Below are 19,453 nucleotides of genomic sequence, written 5' to 3'. Positions count from 1 at the left end.
GAATGTGATAAAAATATTTTTGGGCCTGAAATCACTGATACCACCTTTAAATTAGCAAGATATTTATTTTATATTATATTTTATACATTTATTTTATAAAAAATTCATTTATACACTTTTAAAGAACAGAATGTATTTCAACTTTAGTTAAATTAGCAAGATATTTATTTTATTTTATATTATATATTATAACCATTTCATTTATATTATTTTAAAGAACAGAATGTTTTTCAACTTTAGTTAGTGTGATTTATCAAAGGCTGATATATCAAGGTCAAAATGTCAACCCATCAATCATCATTAATTAAAAACACATCAATCATTTTGACAGGTGGTGTATCATATCACTACTCAGCTGAAACACTTGAGGGCTGACTTCACGGATCCTACCTACGTTACACAAGTCATGGAAAACTGACATGTGGAAGTTTATAGTTCAAGTCTCATACCAAGGTCACCTCTGACCTTAAGGCTACTGCTTCATACAGACCCGACAGCGGCTGATGATATCTCTCTCTCTTGCTATCTGTTGGACAGGCGTACTGAAGAACAAGAAACAGGGTAAAGGTTCATTGATTAAAACTATGCTTTAAATTTCAGAATCGCCCATTTAATCTAAAGCGGATTCAATAAAAATCCTTAACCTTCTAAATTTGTGTACCTGAACATTCTGCTAGGGTCAAGTGATGCAAGCCAGTAGCTGTATGAATCAGGATAGAAGTTACAGGTGCCACGGCCATGACACTCTATGAATGGAATCTTCCGGAATTCTTCCAGACAGGATCCAGGTGAGACCAGGGGTTGTCCGGTACCTTCAGCACCTGCCCCCGTTTGCTAGGATGGATGGATGGATGGATGGATAGATAGATGGATAGATAATAAACATGAACTAAATCTTTGATTTTGATCTCATGATGTCCTTACTGCCATACTTGGTAAAAATTGTCAGCCTCTTACCATTGCAAAGGAGTAACCTTGCCATATTGGAAGCCATCCTGTTGGACAATTTGGGATATTAATGGTCTGGCTGTGAATTGCTATTACATTAGCTGGTGCCTCACACACAGCACACCTTTAAGGAGGAGAGAGAGAGAGAGACAGTTTAACTCCTCTGTTTTTATTAATATTATTATCGTATTATCTATCCACGAATGTCTTATAGTTTAACACAAACTGACTCAGCCGTTAAGAACAACAGGTATAATAATGCAAGTACTACTGAGGAAACACAGGCTGTGTGTTTACCTGCTGATATACTGTGTCAATAGATTTCCAAAAATCAACTCCTCATTTGCAGGCGTGTCTGTAGACAGCCAATAGGAATAATCATTTCGAGAGGCGTAGAGACAAGTGTCGTTATGATTACAGACCAGGAAAGGCATGGTGGAGAACCTTGGCAAACAGCTTCCCAGAGTTCCTACAAACACACAAGCAACCAGATTGTGAAAATCTGATTTTCTGTGCTCAGATTTGTTGTGTGTGTAAATGTGTCCATTTGCATTATGTGTATTCGTTTGAGAGTTGTCGTATGAATGTTCTGTCTGTGTTTCATGCCTAAGTCTTGTCCATGGCCGACGTTATTGCCGTTGATGAAGAGAAGTGAATATCCAGAGTACAGAAGTTTTGACCCAAAAGGACAGACTGGTACTTCTATTGTCTGGCTATGCCTGGTAAAAAGAAATCCGTCTTTTTTCCCATTTCTTAGTTTTCGCCCAGGTGGACCCCGTGAGCCCTTGGCACCCACTTCGCCTGGCAAACCATAAGGACCTTGGAAGGCAAACAAGGTTGTTGTTGTTTTTTTACATGATGGCATTTGGCTTTTTTACTGGGAATTTTGGACAGATGTCACCTAAAACAAGTTTTTAATGAATACTTTCATTCAGCAAGAATGCATTAAACTGATCGAAAGTAACAGTAAAGACATTTATAATGTAACAAAAAAAATTCTATCACATATAAATGCTGTTCTTTTAAACCTTCTTTTCATCAAAGAATCCTGATCATAAAATGATGCATGACAATATTACCCTAGTGAAAAATAAATATACCAAAATACATTTGAAATACATTTATTTTATGCGAAGTATACTACAAATACATTTGCATATTTATGTACTTATAAATACCCTGCAATTGTACTGTTACAATTATTTAAACTGACATACTAAACTGATATACTTAAGTCTGTTAAATTGGAACAACTAATTTTGTACTTAATGCACTTTAGTTATCCAGGAATAGTTCTGAGGTTTCAACTAAAGATGTCTATTAGATTGTGCTAAAATTGAACTATTGCAAGTACACTTGAGGTACACTTTAAATATCTTGCATTTAAAGACTTATATTATACAATGATCATACTATCCTTAGTAATAGTGATATTAAAACACATTTTAGGCTTAATATTAAGAAATGTGCATTGTGCAATAAAGAAGTACTCCAAATAAAGTTTTATTATAATATTTATATCAATAATTGTCAAGCGATATGTCAGTAAATACAATGTATGTTAATGGATTTGTAGTATACTTAGTGTGAAATAAATGTATTTAAATACATTTTGATATAGATTTTCCACAAAAATATTAAGCAGCACATCCGTTTTCAACTTTTGTAATAATAAGAAATGTATCTTGAGCATCAAATCAGCAAATCAGAATGATTTCTGAAGGATCAAGTGACACTGAAGTAACTGGAGTAATGATGCTGAAAATTCAGCTTTGATCACATTAATTAATTGTATTTGAAAATGTACTTAAACAGAAAACAGTTATTTGTAATAGCAATAATATTTAATCATAATACTAAATAAATAAATTCAGCCTTGATGAGCATGAGAGACTTCTTTCAAAAACATTAAAAACCTTTCCAACCAAAATTTTTTTTTTATGGTAGTGTACAATTAGCTTTAGTTCAAATAGTAAAGTCCAAACTTCTAGGCGTACTATCTCTAAGACTTACCTTGTTGTCCTGGTGGGCCAGTGTCTCCCTTCGGTCCAGGGCTCCCCTGTGGTCCAACACCTCCGTCTGCACCTGTATATCCCTTCTGACCTTGCGCTCCTAAAATGTGGGGAATTATGCAAATACAAGATGTATCCATTAAACATCAGAGAAAAATAGATAATGATTTGAGTTTGTGGTGTTGTACCTTCTGGACCTCGTGATCCTTTAGGTCCAAGTTCTCCTGGTTCTCCTTTCTCCCCGACTTTTCCAGGCAAACCAGGGTCACCGCAGCTACAGATGGCTTCACCCACAGCATCATAACCTTTTGGCCCTAAATAATCATTACACAAAAAGAGGGGAAACATTTTCAGATTTGCTCGTAAAATAATAAATATATATATATGACACAACAAACTGCAATGGCTTCTTTTTTAATATGTTAGTATACCAGTATATAAAATATACCTTTAATTCCAGGAGGTCCTTTACAACCTTTTAATCCAGGACGCCCAATTGGACCACAATGTCCTTTTAGGCCTATAATGCAAGTATAGAAAAACTTTAAATAAAATGAATATTTATCTACCAGTCATTCTATTTAACTAATTGAAGATTTATTTTCATTTCATTAAATTCCAATTTAATTAAGATTTCTTACCAACCGCTCCAACACAACCCAATGGCCCCATATTTCCTTTCAGACCCTTGAAACCAGGATATCCATCTCTCCCCTGAAAACATTACAGTTTATCTCAGGTCTGGATCTAACAAACAAACTCCACAATTTATTCAACAACACATTCTATGTGAATCAGATTCACATCAGTGCTTTAAAGGCCCACTGCCTTGGAACACGCAGCTTTGTACAGTATGTTGCGCTGACGTAATTTCCACTGAAACAGGAAGCTAAGGCAGGACATATTGAATGACTCCTCCCCCTTTTCAAAAAGCCAATAGCGTTTACCTCACAGACTACAAGTCATTCTTGACAGCACCATGGAAGCGAATCTGAGCGCTGATGATTCGTTAGATTCTAGAGAGCATTTGATTAGATAGAAGATGTGATGAGAAGCTTAAGTCTGCGGTGGTGTCATAAAAATCTGTGATTCATTTAAGCGGAAGTGAGAGACTGTAAGTTTTGAATGCTTATATCTCCTAAATGAGAATTTTGTCATTGTTTTGGAACAAACCAGCTCATTCATAACCTTAAGGCTAACATATTCATACTAAGAGCTAAAAAACGTTGAGAAAAAATTCTCAACGAGAAAACAAAGAAAAAAACATTTTGGTTTTAGGGGGCCTTTAAATAAATCTCAAACTAAAAGTCAAACTATTAAAAATCATTATTAGTGGTAATTGAAATAAATCTGAAATAAAATAAAATATAAATATTAGATGAAGAACTTGAACTTAAAATTGCCTTGGCAACTAACTGAAACAAATAATGAAAATATAAAAATAAAATCCAATTCAAAATATTAGCAAAATAGTAATATAGTAATAGTATAGTAATAGTAATTTACAGATTCACATTTTCAAATCTAAATAATAACTATAAATGCTTTTGAAAATGGCGGTTCTTCAGCTAACAGTAATTATTATGGAATATTTCTTCCTGGTTCTGCAGACTTAAATCTAAAAATCTAAATATAAACAACTTCATAAAAGCCAACAGTATATCTGTAACGATAACCAGCTGGAGTGCCCTCGAGAGCCACCAGAGGGCACTCCACACCTGACTCTCATGTTCACTCACAGACTACATCTCCCATCATTCTCTGCCTGGACTCATCAGCACTCATTATCACATTCACCTGTATCTCATCTTCTTGTTTAGTTCACCCCATATAAGCCTGGTTCACCCCATCACTCACTGCGAAGTTTTGTATGTTGTTGCACTGCATTCCTGAGCGTTTTCCCTGGTTTCTTGTCTCTTGGTTTTTGGATTTCTTGCCTGTTCTGTGGATTACTCTTTTGCCTCTGACCCCTGCCTGTTTTGTTTGTTTGTTTGTTTTGTTTTGTTTGTTTGGATGGCCTACCTGTGTTTTGACCTTTTGCCTGTTTATTGGATTACGTGTCTGGATTGCCCCTTCATTAAAGCTGCATTTGGATCTCTACCTTCGTGTCTCCGAGCAGTCCGTAACAGAAAACTTCGCCGCACCAAGATCCAGCAGCGATCGTCATCATGAATCCAGCAGTCAAGATTATGCGTCTCCGTCAAGGAGAGCAACCCGTTGAGAATTACATTGTTGACTTTTTGGAGCTTGCCCACCTGACTTCTATGGATGAGATATGCCTGATGATATTTTTTCGTGGAGGGCTATCCGAGCCGCTCAGTTCCTTTATGCCACTGCATCACCCTAGCTGGACTCTGAAACATTATACTGACTTGGCCCTGCAACTGAGCGGCTCACATTTTTCAGTGAGTTTGGCGTCTGCCGAGTCTGAGCCAGAGCTTCACGTCACGTCAGCCGAGCCTGCACTTCACGCCAGTCCAGCCGAGCCTGCACTTCACGCCAGTCCAGCCGAGCCCGCACTTCACGCCAGATCTGCCGAAGCCAAGGCAGTATGCGTCATGCCCGCCGCCCCTGAGACTGAGAGCGACATGCCCACCAAGCTAGAGCCTTCACCGCTGGTCCCGTCCAGTTCAGAGCCCTCTTCATTGCTGGTCCTGTCCAGCTCAGAGCCCTCTTCGCCGCTGGTCCTGTCCAGCTCAGAGCCCTCTTCATCGCTGGTCCCGTTCACGTCACTTCTGCCGATCCAGAGACTGAGCTTCACGTCACTTCTGCCGATCCAGAGACTGAGCTTCACGTCACGTCCACCCGTCAAGAGTCTCGTCCCGCCGAGACTGAATCTGTTCCTGAGCCTGAATCTGATCCTGATACTGAGCCTGAATCTGTTCCTCTTCCTCTTCCTCTTTCTGCGCCTGTGTCTTCGGACAAGATGGCCGACTCCACGCCTGTGTCTTCGGACAAGATGGCCGACTCCACGCCTGTGTCTTCGGACAAGATGGCCGACTCCACGCCTGTGTCTTCGGACAAGATGGCCGACTCCACGCCTGAGTCTTCGGACAAGATGGCCGACTCCACGCCTGTGTCTTCGGACAAGATGGCCGAAACCATGCCTGTGTCTTCGGACAAGATGGCCACCGCCGAGCCAGTGTCTCAGGACAAGATGGTCTCCGCCGAGCCAGTGTCTCAGGACAAGATGGTCGCCGCCGAGCCAGTGTCTCAGGACAAGATGGTCTCCGCCAAGCCAGTGTCTTCGGACAAGATGGTCGCCGCTGAGCCGGTGTCTGTTCCTGTCCCTGAGCCGGTGTCTGTTCCTGTCCCTGAGCCGGTGTCTGTTCCTGTCCCTGAGCCGGTGTCTGTTCCTGTCCCTGAGCTGGTGTCTGTTCCTGTCCTTGAGCCGGTGTCTGTGTCTGTTCCTGTCCCTGTGTCTGTTCCTGTTCCTGAGCCGGTGTTTGTTCCTGTGCCATGGTCGCCTCCCTGGCCGCCTGAAGGGTCGTCGCCTCCCTGGCCGCCTGAAGGGTCGTCTCCGCCCTGGTCGCCTGCACAGCCTGCTCCGCCCTGGTCGCCTGCACAGCCTGCTCCGCCCTGGTCGCCTGCACAGCCTGCTCCGCCCTGGTCGCCTGCACAGCCTGCTCCGCCCTGGTCGCCTGCACTGCCTGCTCCGTCCTGGCCTCCCGTATTACCGCAGTCTCAAGGTCCTCTTCCGCTCCACGGACCTGGCCCTCCATCCCGCCCCCGGATCCGCCTCCGGGCCACCTCCCACCTGGACAGTTTTGGAGCGTCTGGAAGCCGCTCTTTGGGGAGGGGCTATGTAACGATAACCAGCTGGAGTGCCCTTGAGAGCCACCAGAGGGCACTCCACACCTGACTCTCATGTTCACTCACAGACTACATCTCCCATCATTCTCTGCCTGGACTCATCAGCACTCATTATCACATTCACCTGTATCTCATCTTCTTGTTTAGTTCACCCCATATAAGCCTGGTTCACCCCATCACTCACTGCGAAGTTTTGTATGTTGTTGCACTGCATTCCTGAGCGTTTTCCCTGGTTTCTTGTCTCTTGGTTTTTGGATTTCTTGCCTGTTCTGTGGATTACTCTTGCCTCTGACCCCTGCCTGTTTTGTTTGTTTGTTTGTTTGTTTGTTTTGTTTTGTTTGTTTGGACGGCCTACCTGTGTTTTGACCTTTTGCCTGTTTATTGGATTACGTGTCTGGATTGCCCCTTCATTAAAGCTGCATTTGGATCTCTACCTTCGTGTCTCCGAGCAGTCCGTAACAATATCAATAAATTGATAGAGATCTAGTTGACCACTTACTGGTTCACCAAGAACACCTCGATCACCAGCACAACCGGGTGGCCCCACAAGTCCCTGGGGCCCGTCGCAGCCTTTATCTCCCTTTAGGCCTGGACCGGGGTCACCAGGAGGACCACATGGTCCTCTGAGACCTGTATTTAAAAATACACAAAAACAACAGAAGACATGTGATCAGTAATTAATAGCAGGTTAAGAGTAAACAATAGCAGGCTGCTAAGCACTATAGATGTTGCGAGAACCATAAATATGACATTTTTCATGAAGAATCTACATTTAGTCTATTTATTTACATGCATTGTCAGGACACATTTCCAATTAGATTAATATCAAACCTAAAGAGTGCACACACAAAAACTCACTACAACGATACCAGGGTTTTGCTGGTGGTAGCCAGTGTCTTGAGTGGTTTTTAGTGTGTTATTGTGGTATCTAGGGCCTTTAGGTGGTTGCTATGTCATTGCTTTGGACCTACAAAATAACCCACCCCAAGTCTCTATGTTTTTCTCTATGTTTCTTTATCATCCACAAAGTAAAAATCAGGGTAAGTCTCCACCAGGGAAGTCTGACCACTTAGCAATAGCTAAGCAATAGCACACCTCTCTCTGACACACTTGATAATTTGAGGTATCTTTCATGTCCGTAAGCAAAGCAAGTATAATGGGGTAAAGGATTTAAAAGAGATGTTAACCCTTGGTACTATCAATAGTAAGAAAGCACATTACTCATTATAAAGAACAACTAATCACCTGGTGGGCCAGGTAATCCATTAGGTCCTCGCTCCCCTTTTGGACCACTAATACAGACACCAGGTGGACCTAGGCACCCTTGTCGCCCCATATCTCCTGGTTTTCCCGGAGGACCAGTAACTCCAGTTGGACCGCAGGGACCTGGTGGCCCAGATGGCCCTGAGGGTCCAGAACAGCCTTTAGTACCTGAAATTAAACATACACATAAAGTGTTAGCATGGATAAGTGATTAATATCTGCATGTTAGAAGGGTAGGCTTTCTAATCGTGGACTTACCTTTCTCACCCTTGAAGCCAGGTGGGCCAGGATCCCCATTCTTAGTACCTAAAAGAACAAAATCAAGAATAATTAATTAGAATATTCCTTCATTTGAACGTGTGTGTTTGTATGTGACATCTTACTCCCTCTATCTCCTTTATCTCCAGCAGATCCTGGAATGCCATCTCTGCCTATATCTCCTCGCAATCCTGAAGACCCAGGATCTCCAGCTGAACCAGGAACACCTTAATAAACATAGAGATATATGACTGGAAAAAAACAACAAACCAGTAGTGTGATTTCATCATGTTTTACAGAATATGTATTCTTGGTGTTATATGTACTGTAAGTTACAATGCAATTAACAGAAGGGGATAATATAATGCTAGAATTGGATCGTACCCGGTGGACCCGAGGGCCCTTCACATCCAGGTGGACCTGGAAGCCCATCTAAACCCTCATCACCAGTAGCTCCTGGAGGTCCTAACAATGTGACATTGGATAACAGGATAATACTTCATGTGTCTTTGAGAAAGTTATGGGATGAATATATATAAATATATTGGAAATTATGTAATCAAAAATATTTCAATGAGTATTGAATTAAAAGGATTCAATTGTACTGTATAAATGAATACCTGGATCTCCTGGTACTCCAGTTTCGCCTCTTTCCCCAGGAACCCCTGAGGAACCTGGGAGACCATTTGTCCCACATATACCCTTGTCACCCTTTTCCCCTCTATCCCCTGGAGAGCCTGGCTCACCCTTACAGAATAAGAAAAAGAAAGCAAGGGAGTGGGTACTGGGTTAGGGTCCTGCCTTAAAAGGCAAATGCCACTTTTTTCAACAATGAGAAATGAACTATGGAAATTGATACCTTCTCACCAGGTAGTCCTGGAAGCCCTGGCCCAGAGGGGCTGGGTTCACCTTTGATCCCCTTTGGTCCATTTGGCCCTCGGACACCAGGAGTCCCAGTCCCCCCACGAACACCAGGTAAACCTTTGAGGCCTTTCACTCCTGTGGGACAAACACACACACATTTGCATATGTGAAATGGCTTATGGAAAATACATCTGAAGCATCATGGTGTTGAAACAAGGGTTAGATTAATGAACTTCATGAACTTGCCTGGAAACCCCCTAACTCCTGGATCCCCAAAGTTTCCATCAAGACCCCGATTTCCTGGAAGCCCATTCTGGCCAGGGTCACCAGGAGGGCCTGGCAAAAAAGAAGGTTTGTACATATGGACTATGTTCTAATGTGGACAGCAAGGTTTTGGATTTAAGCATCTATACCTGGTGGACCAGGAAATCCTGGAACTCCATTCTTCCCACATTGTCCATAGTTGCCTGGGAATCCTAATTCCCCTTTGGAGCCAGGTAGACCAAGAAGACCTAAAACACATGGAGGATGTTTAATATAATGTCTGAGAAGTGTTGCAGTTCCATCAACAGGGTTGAGCTTACAGAAAACGAATCGAGGAACAGACAAACTGAATGTATATACATAAAGGCTTGCATATTTAACAGAAGTGGAAACCAGATGTTGAAAGGGTCACCTGGTAGGCCAGGGTCACCGGGATTCCCTGGACACATAATATTTGATGGCAGTCCCTTTGGACCACAGGTCCCAGGGTCTCCTGGTTCCCCGGGTTTTCCTGTGTCACCAGGCACTCCATTCCTACCCATTAAACCTGATGACAGACCATAACCATCATTATAATATGACTAATGTTACCATTATAAAAGAAAAAAAGCACCTTGAACAAAAAATCTTTGCTAGATTTGTATGTGTGTATGTTTGAACCTTTAGGTCCTGGGAGCCCTGGTGGTCCAGGATTTCCATCTACTCCAGGTGGACCAAACATTCCAGGAATCCCCTGACCTCCCTGTGTACCTGAAACAAAACAAAGCACTTAGAAAAAGCTTAAATTGGTTGATGTGTTTTGGAAAATAGTATCTGGTCATTAATTGTTTGACCAGTCTCCATGTTCCAAAAACTTGGAGGTTGAGTACCTGGGAAGCCTGAAGAACCATCCCGACCGTGGAAACCTTTTGGTCCCCGGATACCAACCAAACCAGCCTGTCCAATTTCCCCAGGTATCCCAAACACACCTTGTATACCAGGTAAACCCATTCCAGGTAATCCAATTTCACCTTTTGGCCCCTTCAGCCCTTGCCGCCCTAAAGACAATATATGTCACAGTGGACACCATTGTGGGGATTTGTACAAACTGGTATCTTGATAGTGACCTTTGTCATCAATTCATTCACTTTAATATCTAGTTATACATTTTAATATCTACAAATATTGGATTTTCTTACCAGTGGGTCCATCTAGTCCTCTGATGCCTGAGGGCCCTTCGTCACCTTTAGCTCCTGGCATACAACATCCTGGAACACCAGCTTCTCCTGGCAAACCATCCAGACCCAGTGCACCTGTGTGAACAGTGAGCAGGTGAGAGATGGACTGATATACTGAATACTGTAGATGGACAGAGATTTTGTGTGCATGTATAGCTGTGTATATTGCATATTCCTTAGGGAAGAATTGTGCTTGTGTAATTAAATGCATTGGCATGGAATCCACCAACCACGATCTCCTGGTGGTCCATCCCTTCCTCTTTGACCTTGACTTCCTGATAATCCAGGAGGGCCAGAGATTCCTGGTAGCCCAAGACACCCTTCATCTCCTGGCAGGCCTTGCCGACCCTTGGGCCCTGGGGAGCCGAATGTTATTTCACCCTGTGGATGAAATTTAAATTTGGATGGAATTTAAATTTATTCTGATTTAAAGAAAAAAACACAACTGTACTCATGTCGTCTCAATTAAATTAGTTTTTGCTAATTTTACTTCAGAATGATGAAAACTTCATGACAAACACTTTGATGTAAAGTTCTGTCCTCATTTTATCACCCTCATGTTCTAAACGTGTCATTTTGAGGACTGTTTTTTACTTTTCAGTACAACAAAAACATACAGTGACCACTGTCAAGCTTTAAAATGACAAAAACACACTATAAAACATGATTAAACTGGTCCATACAAATGGACACTATATAACAAGTCTCTGACCTTCGTGCCTGGCATTCCTGGTGGTCCTGGAGGGCCAGGACGGCCTACACTTCCATAACCAGGTTGACCTGGCTTCCCTTTCACACCCTTATCACCTGCAACAATGAGAAGAAATTGAGATGAGTGAGAGAGAGGAGTGGCACCATTAGAAGTCACCCATCCACAACATTAAACAGCCAAGGGAAAATTGGATGCAAAACCATAATTTTTGGTCTAATTTGAAACTAATGAATGCTGTTTATAGATTTATCAGAAACAAACTTTGTTGGTTATGTTGACTTATTTTATTTCTTTAAGTTTCTTCCCACCTTTGGGACCAGTAAGTCCAGGAACTCCTGGTATTGACAGTCCTTTCTCCCCTTTTAAACCACACAATCCCGGAGATCCCTGAACCCCAGCACAACCATCATTACCTAAAACATACATTAATTCATGGTTATCCATTCTACATCCTGTTCTCAGTCTACTTGTCCATCTGCCAAGTCTTTTATCCCCTCTGCTTACCTGGAGGTCCTGGTAGACCAGGTGGACCAGGCAGTCCAGGCTCACCTGGGTCTCCAGGTGTTGTTTGTACTGGTCCTGGAGATCCTTTCTCACCTGTGGGATGCAATGCAACTGTAATATTTCTCCTTCATGAGTTTTACTACTGTTTGAAGGCCTGTGTCTGCTCTGCATTTGTATTCCAACAAAGGAATGTGCTTTAAAGACCCCCTGTGGTGAAAATCAAGTTTTTAAATGTTTTTTTATATGCAGTGTGTTTAATATGCTTTAAGACAAACCATGTGCAAATTCATCATTGCTGACTATTTTCTCCTTAAAACTACAGTTTACCAAAAACAATTTCAAAAACGCAGAACCTCTGAAGCTTGGTGTGAGTGTGAGCTTTTCTACTCAACACCCTCTACATAGTTCATGGGGTTAAACTATTCAGTAACATCCCATATTTTATCATACATTGCATCAGTTCATACCTGGTTCTCCAGGATTTCCTTGCCGGCCCACTACTCCCAAACATCCTTTCTCTCCAGGTGCCCCTGGTTGCCCGACACCCATTGACCCTTGGCTGCCCATTGGACCTGTGCAGCCACGGTTCCCACAAATCCCTGGATCTCCTTGGTTGCCCTTAGGCCCTGGAGGACTCTGGAAAAAGTCAGTTTCAAGTTCTGTCAACATCCAAACTTGTGGCTTTAAAATTGGTTACACAAATTTAGACCAACATTATAGCAGTTATCTCAAAGTTTATGATTACAACAAGTTCCAAGTACTAACTGGGTTTCCTTTTGCTCCTGGTGGTCCTTTGAAGCCTGGGGTGCCCGGCATACCATCTTGCCCCTTTATCCCCAATGGTCCAACTTCACCACAGTTTCCTTTCTCTCCTTTCACCCCAATCTCAGATATCACCCCTAGATCTCCTTTGGGTCCTGGAGGTCCTGGAAATCCTGGAGGACCTAAGAAACCCTGTGAAAACATTTTAATTCACATCATAGACAATTGTTCTTGAGAATATGAAACCTTTGTTTGCAATACCAACTGCATAATGGGAGTGGACAAATGATAGTTTTTGCTGTGTAATGAGGATGATGATTGGGTTTAGTGGCAGTATGCAGCTAAACTGACCGGAGAACCCGGTGCACCCTCTGGACCTTTGATGCCTTGGCATCCTTTAATGCCTTGAACTCCTCCAAGACCTGCACAAAGAAATTGAATTTGAGGTCTGTTACTGAAACCAAATCAAATCAATTAAATATAAAAGTGCTTTAAAGCAGAGATGCACCAATATGGATGCACCATAGGAGGTTTCCTCATAGGCTGTTATAGATGTTGTAAAGATGTTACATAATGACTTCACCTGGATTTCCAGGTTCGCCTGAAACTCCACATGGTCCTGGAGGTCCAGGGTCAGCAGCAGAAGCAGCACACAGTCTGCAAAGTTCTCCTTGCTCTCCTGTATTAAAATAATGGAAAACAGCATTAGGTGATTAGCATGTTTACTGGTTGTACTTTATGCATTCATGTAACATACACTTTATTTAAAGGAATGTTTTAGGTCCAACTATATGGGCAACATTTGTGGCATGCTGCCGTTTACCTTAGAAAATAATTATTATGGGGAAAGTGATTAATCTAAGTTGTTTTCAGTAGTAATGAGATAAATTTAACCATTGAACCTGACATATTTATTTTAACATACACCATGAAAAGAGTGAATCTCACCTGGTTTTCCAGGATCTCCATGCAGACCCTCAGGGCCTGTTAGGCCTTTGACACCCTTGAGCCCTTTTGGTCCCAAGCGACCTTTGACTTCTGGGGATGCAGGAGAGGAGCACACAAACAGTGTCATGTCAAACAGTCATGCACAACAGTCAAGCTTGGTAAATCAAATAAACTGAAGATGGCAGTCTTTGACAAAAGACAGTTACGTGGAGTTCCTGGAGGTCCAGGGTCACCGGGGGGTCCTTGTTCCCCTGGTTGGCCATCACGTCCTTTGGGTCCTCTGATGTCAGGTGCAGGTTCTCCTTTTCCCCCTTTCACACCTCTAAACCCTTGGGGACCTGGTTTTCCATTAGGTCCTGGTATGCCAGTCCCTGACATATTTGAGCAAAGAGAAAGTTAGCGTTTGTATATGTGTATATTTGTGTGCGTGTAAAAAAGAGACTACTACTATCAATTACCTGGAGGACCAGGAGGTCCAGGAAAACCATTGAAACCTTTAAAAAAGATACCAGAGATAACAACATTTGGTTATATACTTTGGCTTAATAAAATAAGAATAATTATTGCTAATTATTACATACAATGTCATTCGAAAGTTCAGAGTTGATTTCGGTTTATTTTTGTTTTAAAACATGAATCATTTTATGCTCAAGGCTGCATTCATTTCTTAAAAAATACAATAAAACAGCAATATTGTACCAGTTTTCTATTTTAATATAATTTAAAATGTATTTTATTCCTGTGATGTCAAAGCTGAGTTTTCAGCATCATTACTCCAGTCTTCGGTGTCACATGATCCTTCAGAAATCATTCTAATATGCTGATTTGCTGCTCAAGCTAAATTTATTATTATTATCAATGTTGGAAACCACTTTTGACCAATGAAAGAAAACCAGTTCATGGCATATTTAACTGGTTTTGTTGGTTATCTTTGAATGAAAGTAGTTTTAATTAATTTGATTACTAACCTTCACTACCTTGTAGACCAGGAGGTCCTGGTGGCCCAGGAATACCTTTTTGACCTTTGATCTGCATATCAATTCTAACAAGCTAAAATACAAATTTAAATAACACTTCATCAATAAGTTACAAAAATATTAATTCCTTTTTAAATGTAAAGAGACAGATATTATTATTACTTCATCATCAGCTAATGAAGTAGAATAAAGAGTTTCACTGCCACAGGCAATATGACGTGATTAAAGTGAGATCTGGAGATTGCCATAAGTGAAAGTTTCACTACCTCTCCAGGGTCACCAGGGGCACCGGGGTCACCCTTCAGACCCTGAAGACACACACACACACAAAAAACAGATTAATGAATTAAAGTATAAAGAATTTAAAGAAAGATTGAGATTCCATTTAAAAAGTCCACTCATTAGAGGGCACTGTTCAACTGCACTTTTTTTGTAATTTTGGCATGCCAACCAAAGTAAGACCGAACCCTACATGGTATGTAGCACATGACTGCACAACAGACAGACAGATAGATACCATTTCCCCTGCTATCCCAGTAGCTCCTTGATATCCCACATCTCCAGGCACTCCCTAGGAAGAAAAAACAAAACTCTTGGTCATAATAAATATCTATTAATCGACATAAGGTACTGTAACAATGCAACAATAATAAAACAATGCATTGACATTTACTTTTGATACTCAAGTATTTTTAAAATCAAGTACTTCTGTACTTTTACTTAAGTAAAAATCGGTCTTTACAACTTTTACTTGTAATGGAGTATTGACCAGTAGTATCTGTACTTTCACTCAAGTAAGGAAGTTGTATACTTTATCCACCTCTGGCAACTAGCAACATGCAGTGACAAAGTCGCTGGTAGTGTGAACATATATCCGTATCTATATTCTCTATCCTGGCTTCTCGAACAAGAAAAAATGAGGGCGGGACTTGATTTTGTCCATCTGGAATTGAATTGTGCTTTGCTATTGCTGTGATCTCATGTGAGAGACAGGTTGTCGCTGGAAGAAGGAGGGGATGTTATTTTGATTAAAGAATATGATTATTAATTTAAAAAAGAAATTATGTGCATGGATAAAACATTTATAATAAAAGCTGCAATACTCCATAAAAAAATTAAAGAATAAAAAAAAGAATAAGAAGAATTGTCATGGTGACTTTAACGGATAACATCTGTCTATACAAAAGCAAATAGAACCCGTTATAATCACTGTCACTGTTTACACTGGATACAGTATACAGATACCCATTCAATTTCTGACATATTCCAAGCACTTCACACGACAACAGGACAAAGAGTAAAAAGAATGTTAGCTTCGACACGTCCATTTACTGACAAACCTTTAAAGGAGCTTGTCCTTTAAAAACTGATCATTTGAGACAGAGGGTCAGAATGAAGGTTGAAAATTATAATTTTCCTGCATATTAGTTTTTCTAGTATGCAAAAAAACCTCAAATTCCTAAACCTCAAAACCTAAAATTGAACCTCAAGGAACATATTAAGATAACAAAAAATCCATGTCATGGCCCCTTTAAAAACCAAAAACTGCCTGAATTTTTTCTGATGGGCCACTGAAAAATATGTTATGCTTACCTTAGAGCCTAACTCTCCTTGCAGCCCCTCCTTTCCAGGTTTCCCCTAAAAAAATCAATACATAATTACAAATTGTTATATATATATATATATATATATATATATAAGGATTATTGCTGTGTGACATTTTAAATATATCTATTTTAAATCTTGTTTGATGCCAAACATTTGAACTTGATGAGAACAAGTTTAAGGACAAATTGGGAGAGAATGAGTCTCCATTGTCTCTCTCTCTCTCTCTCTCTCTCTCTCTCTCTCTCTCTCTCTCTCTCTCTCTCTCTCTCTCTCTCTCTCTCTCTCTCTCTTTATTTAGTTATTTACCGGACCCCCAGGCTCTCCCCTTTCCCCTTTCTGCCCCTTAGGACCAGGACGACCACGACGACCCTGCAGAATACAGAAGTTGGGCTTTATGAAGTAACTTAAAGCAGTCCCAATGAAATAAACGATTTAAACAGCAGAAGAAAAAACACAATTGATTACTCACAATTGACCCAGGGCATCCAGTGTCTCCAAAATCCCCACTGTCACCCTGAAACCAAAAAGAGAGTGATTTTTCACAAAACTCAAATCACTCATTTGTATTAGAGTGTAAAACTGGATTTTGAAATACATAAATAAATAAAACTCCAATGAATTACTTTTATGGGAAATGTTACCTTAGGCTCCTTTGGTCCTCTCACAAATAACTTTACACCTTTTTGTCCTGGTACACCAGGTGGTCCTCTCTCCCCCTACAAAAGAGCCCCGCAATGAATTTTAGAGTTTATATAATCAGTTTATAGAGAGCATTATTCAATTTAAATCAGATTATTCATCTGGCTTACCCTACACATTCATATACTGTAAGTGTCAGACATGTTTTGTAAGAATAAGCAAAAGCTCAAAAGTAAAGATGAAAATACTGACCTTTTGACCCATGGGTCCAGGTATTCCCATGGTTCGACCCTCTTGACCCTATATTTATCACAAAAATGTTACACATACAAACATACATACTAAAGGCCGAAGTATGCTTCGATCATCCACGTTGCCGACGACATTCATCATCAGGAGGGTTCGTGGACGTTCGCACACACGGTCTGTGCGGACTGTGCGCATACAACAGAGCATGTGCAAGTAAATTGAGTGCTTGAAAACAAAGTCCACTAGACATTGTGCACGCGCTCACGGCCAAAGAAGTATACTTCGAAAGGCTTGCACCGATGTCTATGGCTTGCACACTCAACTGTGTGCAAGCAGAGCAGAATGAGGAAAATTAAGTATACCAGGTTCTTGACATTGCCCTGACATTTTATCATGAGCTAAACAGAACTAACCTTCTCTCCTTGTAATCCAGGAATGCCTTCTATTCCCTAAAAATAATTACAGAGTTAAATCAATACAGGAATAATGTAATCATGATATTAATCATAATGAGAGGATATAAAAGCACTGAACAACTTACTGGTGGACCTCTAGGCCCCTCTGGTCCCACTGGTCCTGGTAATCCTGGCAATCCTAGTGGACCCTGTAGATCAACAACCAATCAGAATCTCAGTCAAAACACTGACACAACAATATGGAATTACATTAAAGATACATAAAGTAATAAACAAAGTGCTTGCCCAAATGTTCAATCTGAATTTTTCACTAATAATGAATTTTCTTACTTTATCTCCATCTCTGCCTCGATTACCACACCTGCCTCTCACTTGTTCGGAGGGTGGGAAGAAATAGCTATCTCCCTAAAAATAATTTAAGGTCATCATAATATTATAATATACGTGTGAGCATTTTATATTAAATGAGCAATTAAGCTAGCAAACAATTCTTAAAGGACTGAAGTTAATCGAATGCAACACACCTTAGGTCCTTGGATTCCTGGTCTTCCCTAAATACAACAACAAATTTGTGCTTTAAATTAGCAGCCTTAATCAGAGTAAGGCTCAAATGAGACTTACACATTGCAAAAAGTACCAAAGAAAAACAAGAGCATTTACTTTTTTCATTTCCCACAGCACCCACATTTTAATCTTTAAGGAATGAAAATATAAACATAGAAAACGTCTATATAGCATGTAAGTAATCATTCCATGGCATTTTATGAGAGGTTCATACCGACATCTGTCTTTCTGTGTGCCACTTAGGTGGAGGTTTCAGAATTTTCTAATACATTGTGAATTATATGTTGTGCATTGAATGTTATGATTAAAACATAAATAGAACACGAAAATGTACACATATATTGATTACATCTTCTTGTTTTCATGTTGATTACACTTTGTAGTTCTGTTCGGTGTAGCTTAGCATTTTCTGTTAAGGTACTTTTATTATGAAATTACCATTTTTCCTGTTCCTGTTTCCTGCATATTCAAATGTATTTCATATAAAATAAATATATACAAATAAATATATTATTTGGTTTACTTTTCCTGCTATAATAATAATAATAATATAAAAATTATTATTTTATTTTGGTAAAAATAGTAATAGAGCCTTTTTGACACCTGCTGCTCTTTTAGTTTTAGCCACATTGTATAGTTATTTATTAGGTCTTACGCTGCCTCCGAAATCATTTACTTTCCTAATATACTGTAACATCTGTCAGCTGCGGTACCCTTAAGTACCACCAGATGGCAGCCTCACTTTCACCATGAACTCTGTTATTCCCGAATTTCATTTCCCAGAACTCTCTGCTCATTATTAGTTTAATCTGTTTCAGATGTCTTGTTTTCTTAGTTCATTACCCTGTCTATTTAAATGCCTTTTCCCCTGCATTCATTATAAAGTCTTGTTTGTTTGTTTTGGTTCATGTGCTCTGTCAGCATTGTCTTTATGTTTATTGCATCCTGAGTCTTGGATTCCTCGTTCCTGTTTGCCCTTCATGGATTGTATGTGTGTTCGGACTGATTACATGTGCTGTGTTTGAGCCTCTGCCTGGTATGGACTATGACCTTCAATTATGATTGTCAATGAACTTCTTTTTGATTCTCACTCTCTTTGCTGAATGCTGTCACTCCACCAACACCAAATCATAACAATATGAACAGTACGCCAAAAGATTAGTATGTCAGAATCATAGACTGTAAAAAAAGATGGACGACGCCCCTTCGCTCTCTTCCATTGATGAGAACTGAAGCCGCCAGAGTCCCGATATGGCGCTGACATATTGGAACTTGAGTCTGCGCAGCGATCTCGGGACCAGACCTGCGCAGTAGTGAGCAGGAAGTAAAGCCGCGAAATCAACGCTCCGCCCTCACTTTCGCAGAGAGAGTGGATTCTGCACACTTTTTAAAAAATTGATTGCAGTACGACAAGAGGCTTGTTAAAATAAAGTAA

The 19,453-nt window shown here is 40.5% G+C and overlaps 1 protein-coding gene across 1 annotated transcript in view; it reads right to left on the bottom strand.

Moving 5' to 3' along the window:
* Window positions 1-213: 213 nt before the first annotated feature.
* col4a3 (collagen, type IV, alpha 3) overlaps window positions 214-19,453 on the bottom strand; it is a 46,113-nt gene continuing 26,873 nt past the window's right edge. Inside the window, exons 8-52 of the mRNA XM_079887146.1 lie at window positions 17,979-18,005; window positions 17,785-17,859; window positions 17,580-17,642; window positions 17,452-17,487; window positions 17,042-17,089; window positions 16,792-16,866; window positions 16,620-16,664; window positions 16,457-16,519; window positions 16,136-16,180; window positions 15,060-15,113; window positions 14,809-14,850; window positions 14,534-14,615; window positions 14,024-14,059; window positions 13,772-13,936; window positions 13,566-13,655; window positions 13,201-13,296; window positions 12,969-13,039; window positions 12,621-12,809; window positions 12,323-12,491; window positions 11,856-11,948; window positions 11,660-11,764; window positions 11,352-11,446; window positions 10,873-11,020; window positions 10,601-10,714; window positions 10,292-10,459; window positions 10,083-10,172; window positions 9,835-9,969; window positions 9,572-9,670; window positions 9,405-9,494; window positions 9,154-9,293; window positions 8,915-9,041; window positions 8,679-8,759; window positions 8,420-8,521; window positions 8,295-8,342; window positions 8,019-8,204; window positions 7,273-7,403; window positions 3,602-3,674; window positions 3,409-3,480; window positions 3,149-3,274; window positions 2,962-3,060; window positions 1,555-1,767; window positions 1,246-1,417; window positions 958-1,072; window positions 662-834; window positions 214-542 (exon numbers count right to left, since the gene is read on the bottom strand). Coding sequence (XP_079743272.1) covers window positions 473-542; window positions 662-834; window positions 958-1,072; window positions 1,246-1,417; window positions 1,555-1,767; window positions 2,962-3,060; window positions 3,149-3,274; window positions 3,409-3,480; window positions 3,602-3,674; window positions 7,273-7,403; window positions 8,019-8,204; window positions 8,295-8,342; window positions 8,420-8,521; window positions 8,679-8,759; window positions 8,915-9,041; window positions 9,154-9,293; window positions 9,405-9,494; window positions 9,572-9,670; window positions 9,835-9,969; window positions 10,083-10,172; window positions 10,292-10,459; window positions 10,601-10,714; window positions 10,873-11,020; window positions 11,352-11,446; window positions 11,660-11,764; window positions 11,856-11,948; window positions 12,323-12,491; window positions 12,621-12,809; window positions 12,969-13,039; window positions 13,201-13,296; window positions 13,566-13,655; window positions 13,772-13,936; window positions 14,024-14,059; window positions 14,534-14,615; window positions 14,809-14,850; window positions 15,060-15,113; window positions 16,136-16,180; window positions 16,457-16,519; window positions 16,620-16,664; window positions 16,792-16,866; window positions 17,042-17,089; window positions 17,452-17,487; window positions 17,580-17,642; window positions 17,785-17,859; window positions 17,979-18,005 — 4,536 coding nt within the window. The 3' untranslated portion in view covers window positions 214-472. The remainder of the gene's footprint in view (window positions 543-661; window positions 835-957; window positions 1,073-1,245; window positions 1,418-1,554; window positions 1,768-2,961; window positions 3,061-3,148; window positions 3,275-3,408; window positions 3,481-3,601; window positions 3,675-7,272; window positions 7,404-8,018; window positions 8,205-8,294; window positions 8,343-8,419; window positions 8,522-8,678; window positions 8,760-8,914; window positions 9,042-9,153; window positions 9,294-9,404; window positions 9,495-9,571; window positions 9,671-9,834; window positions 9,970-10,082; window positions 10,173-10,291; window positions 10,460-10,600; window positions 10,715-10,872; window positions 11,021-11,351; window positions 11,447-11,659; window positions 11,765-11,855; window positions 11,949-12,322; window positions 12,492-12,620; window positions 12,810-12,968; window positions 13,040-13,200; window positions 13,297-13,565; window positions 13,656-13,771; window positions 13,937-14,023; window positions 14,060-14,533; window positions 14,616-14,808; window positions 14,851-15,059; window positions 15,114-16,135; window positions 16,181-16,456; window positions 16,520-16,619; window positions 16,665-16,791; window positions 16,867-17,041; window positions 17,090-17,451; window positions 17,488-17,579; window positions 17,643-17,784; window positions 17,860-17,978; window positions 18,006-19,453) is intronic.

Source organism: Squalius cephalus (genome assembly GCF_949319135.1).
Source record: "Squalius cephalus genome assembly, chromosome: 11".
Taxonomy (NCBI): Eukaryota; Metazoa; Chordata; class Actinopteri; order Cypriniformes; family Leuciscidae; genus Squalius; species Squalius cephalus.
This window is presented reverse-complemented; position numbering and strand designations above follow the sequence as displayed.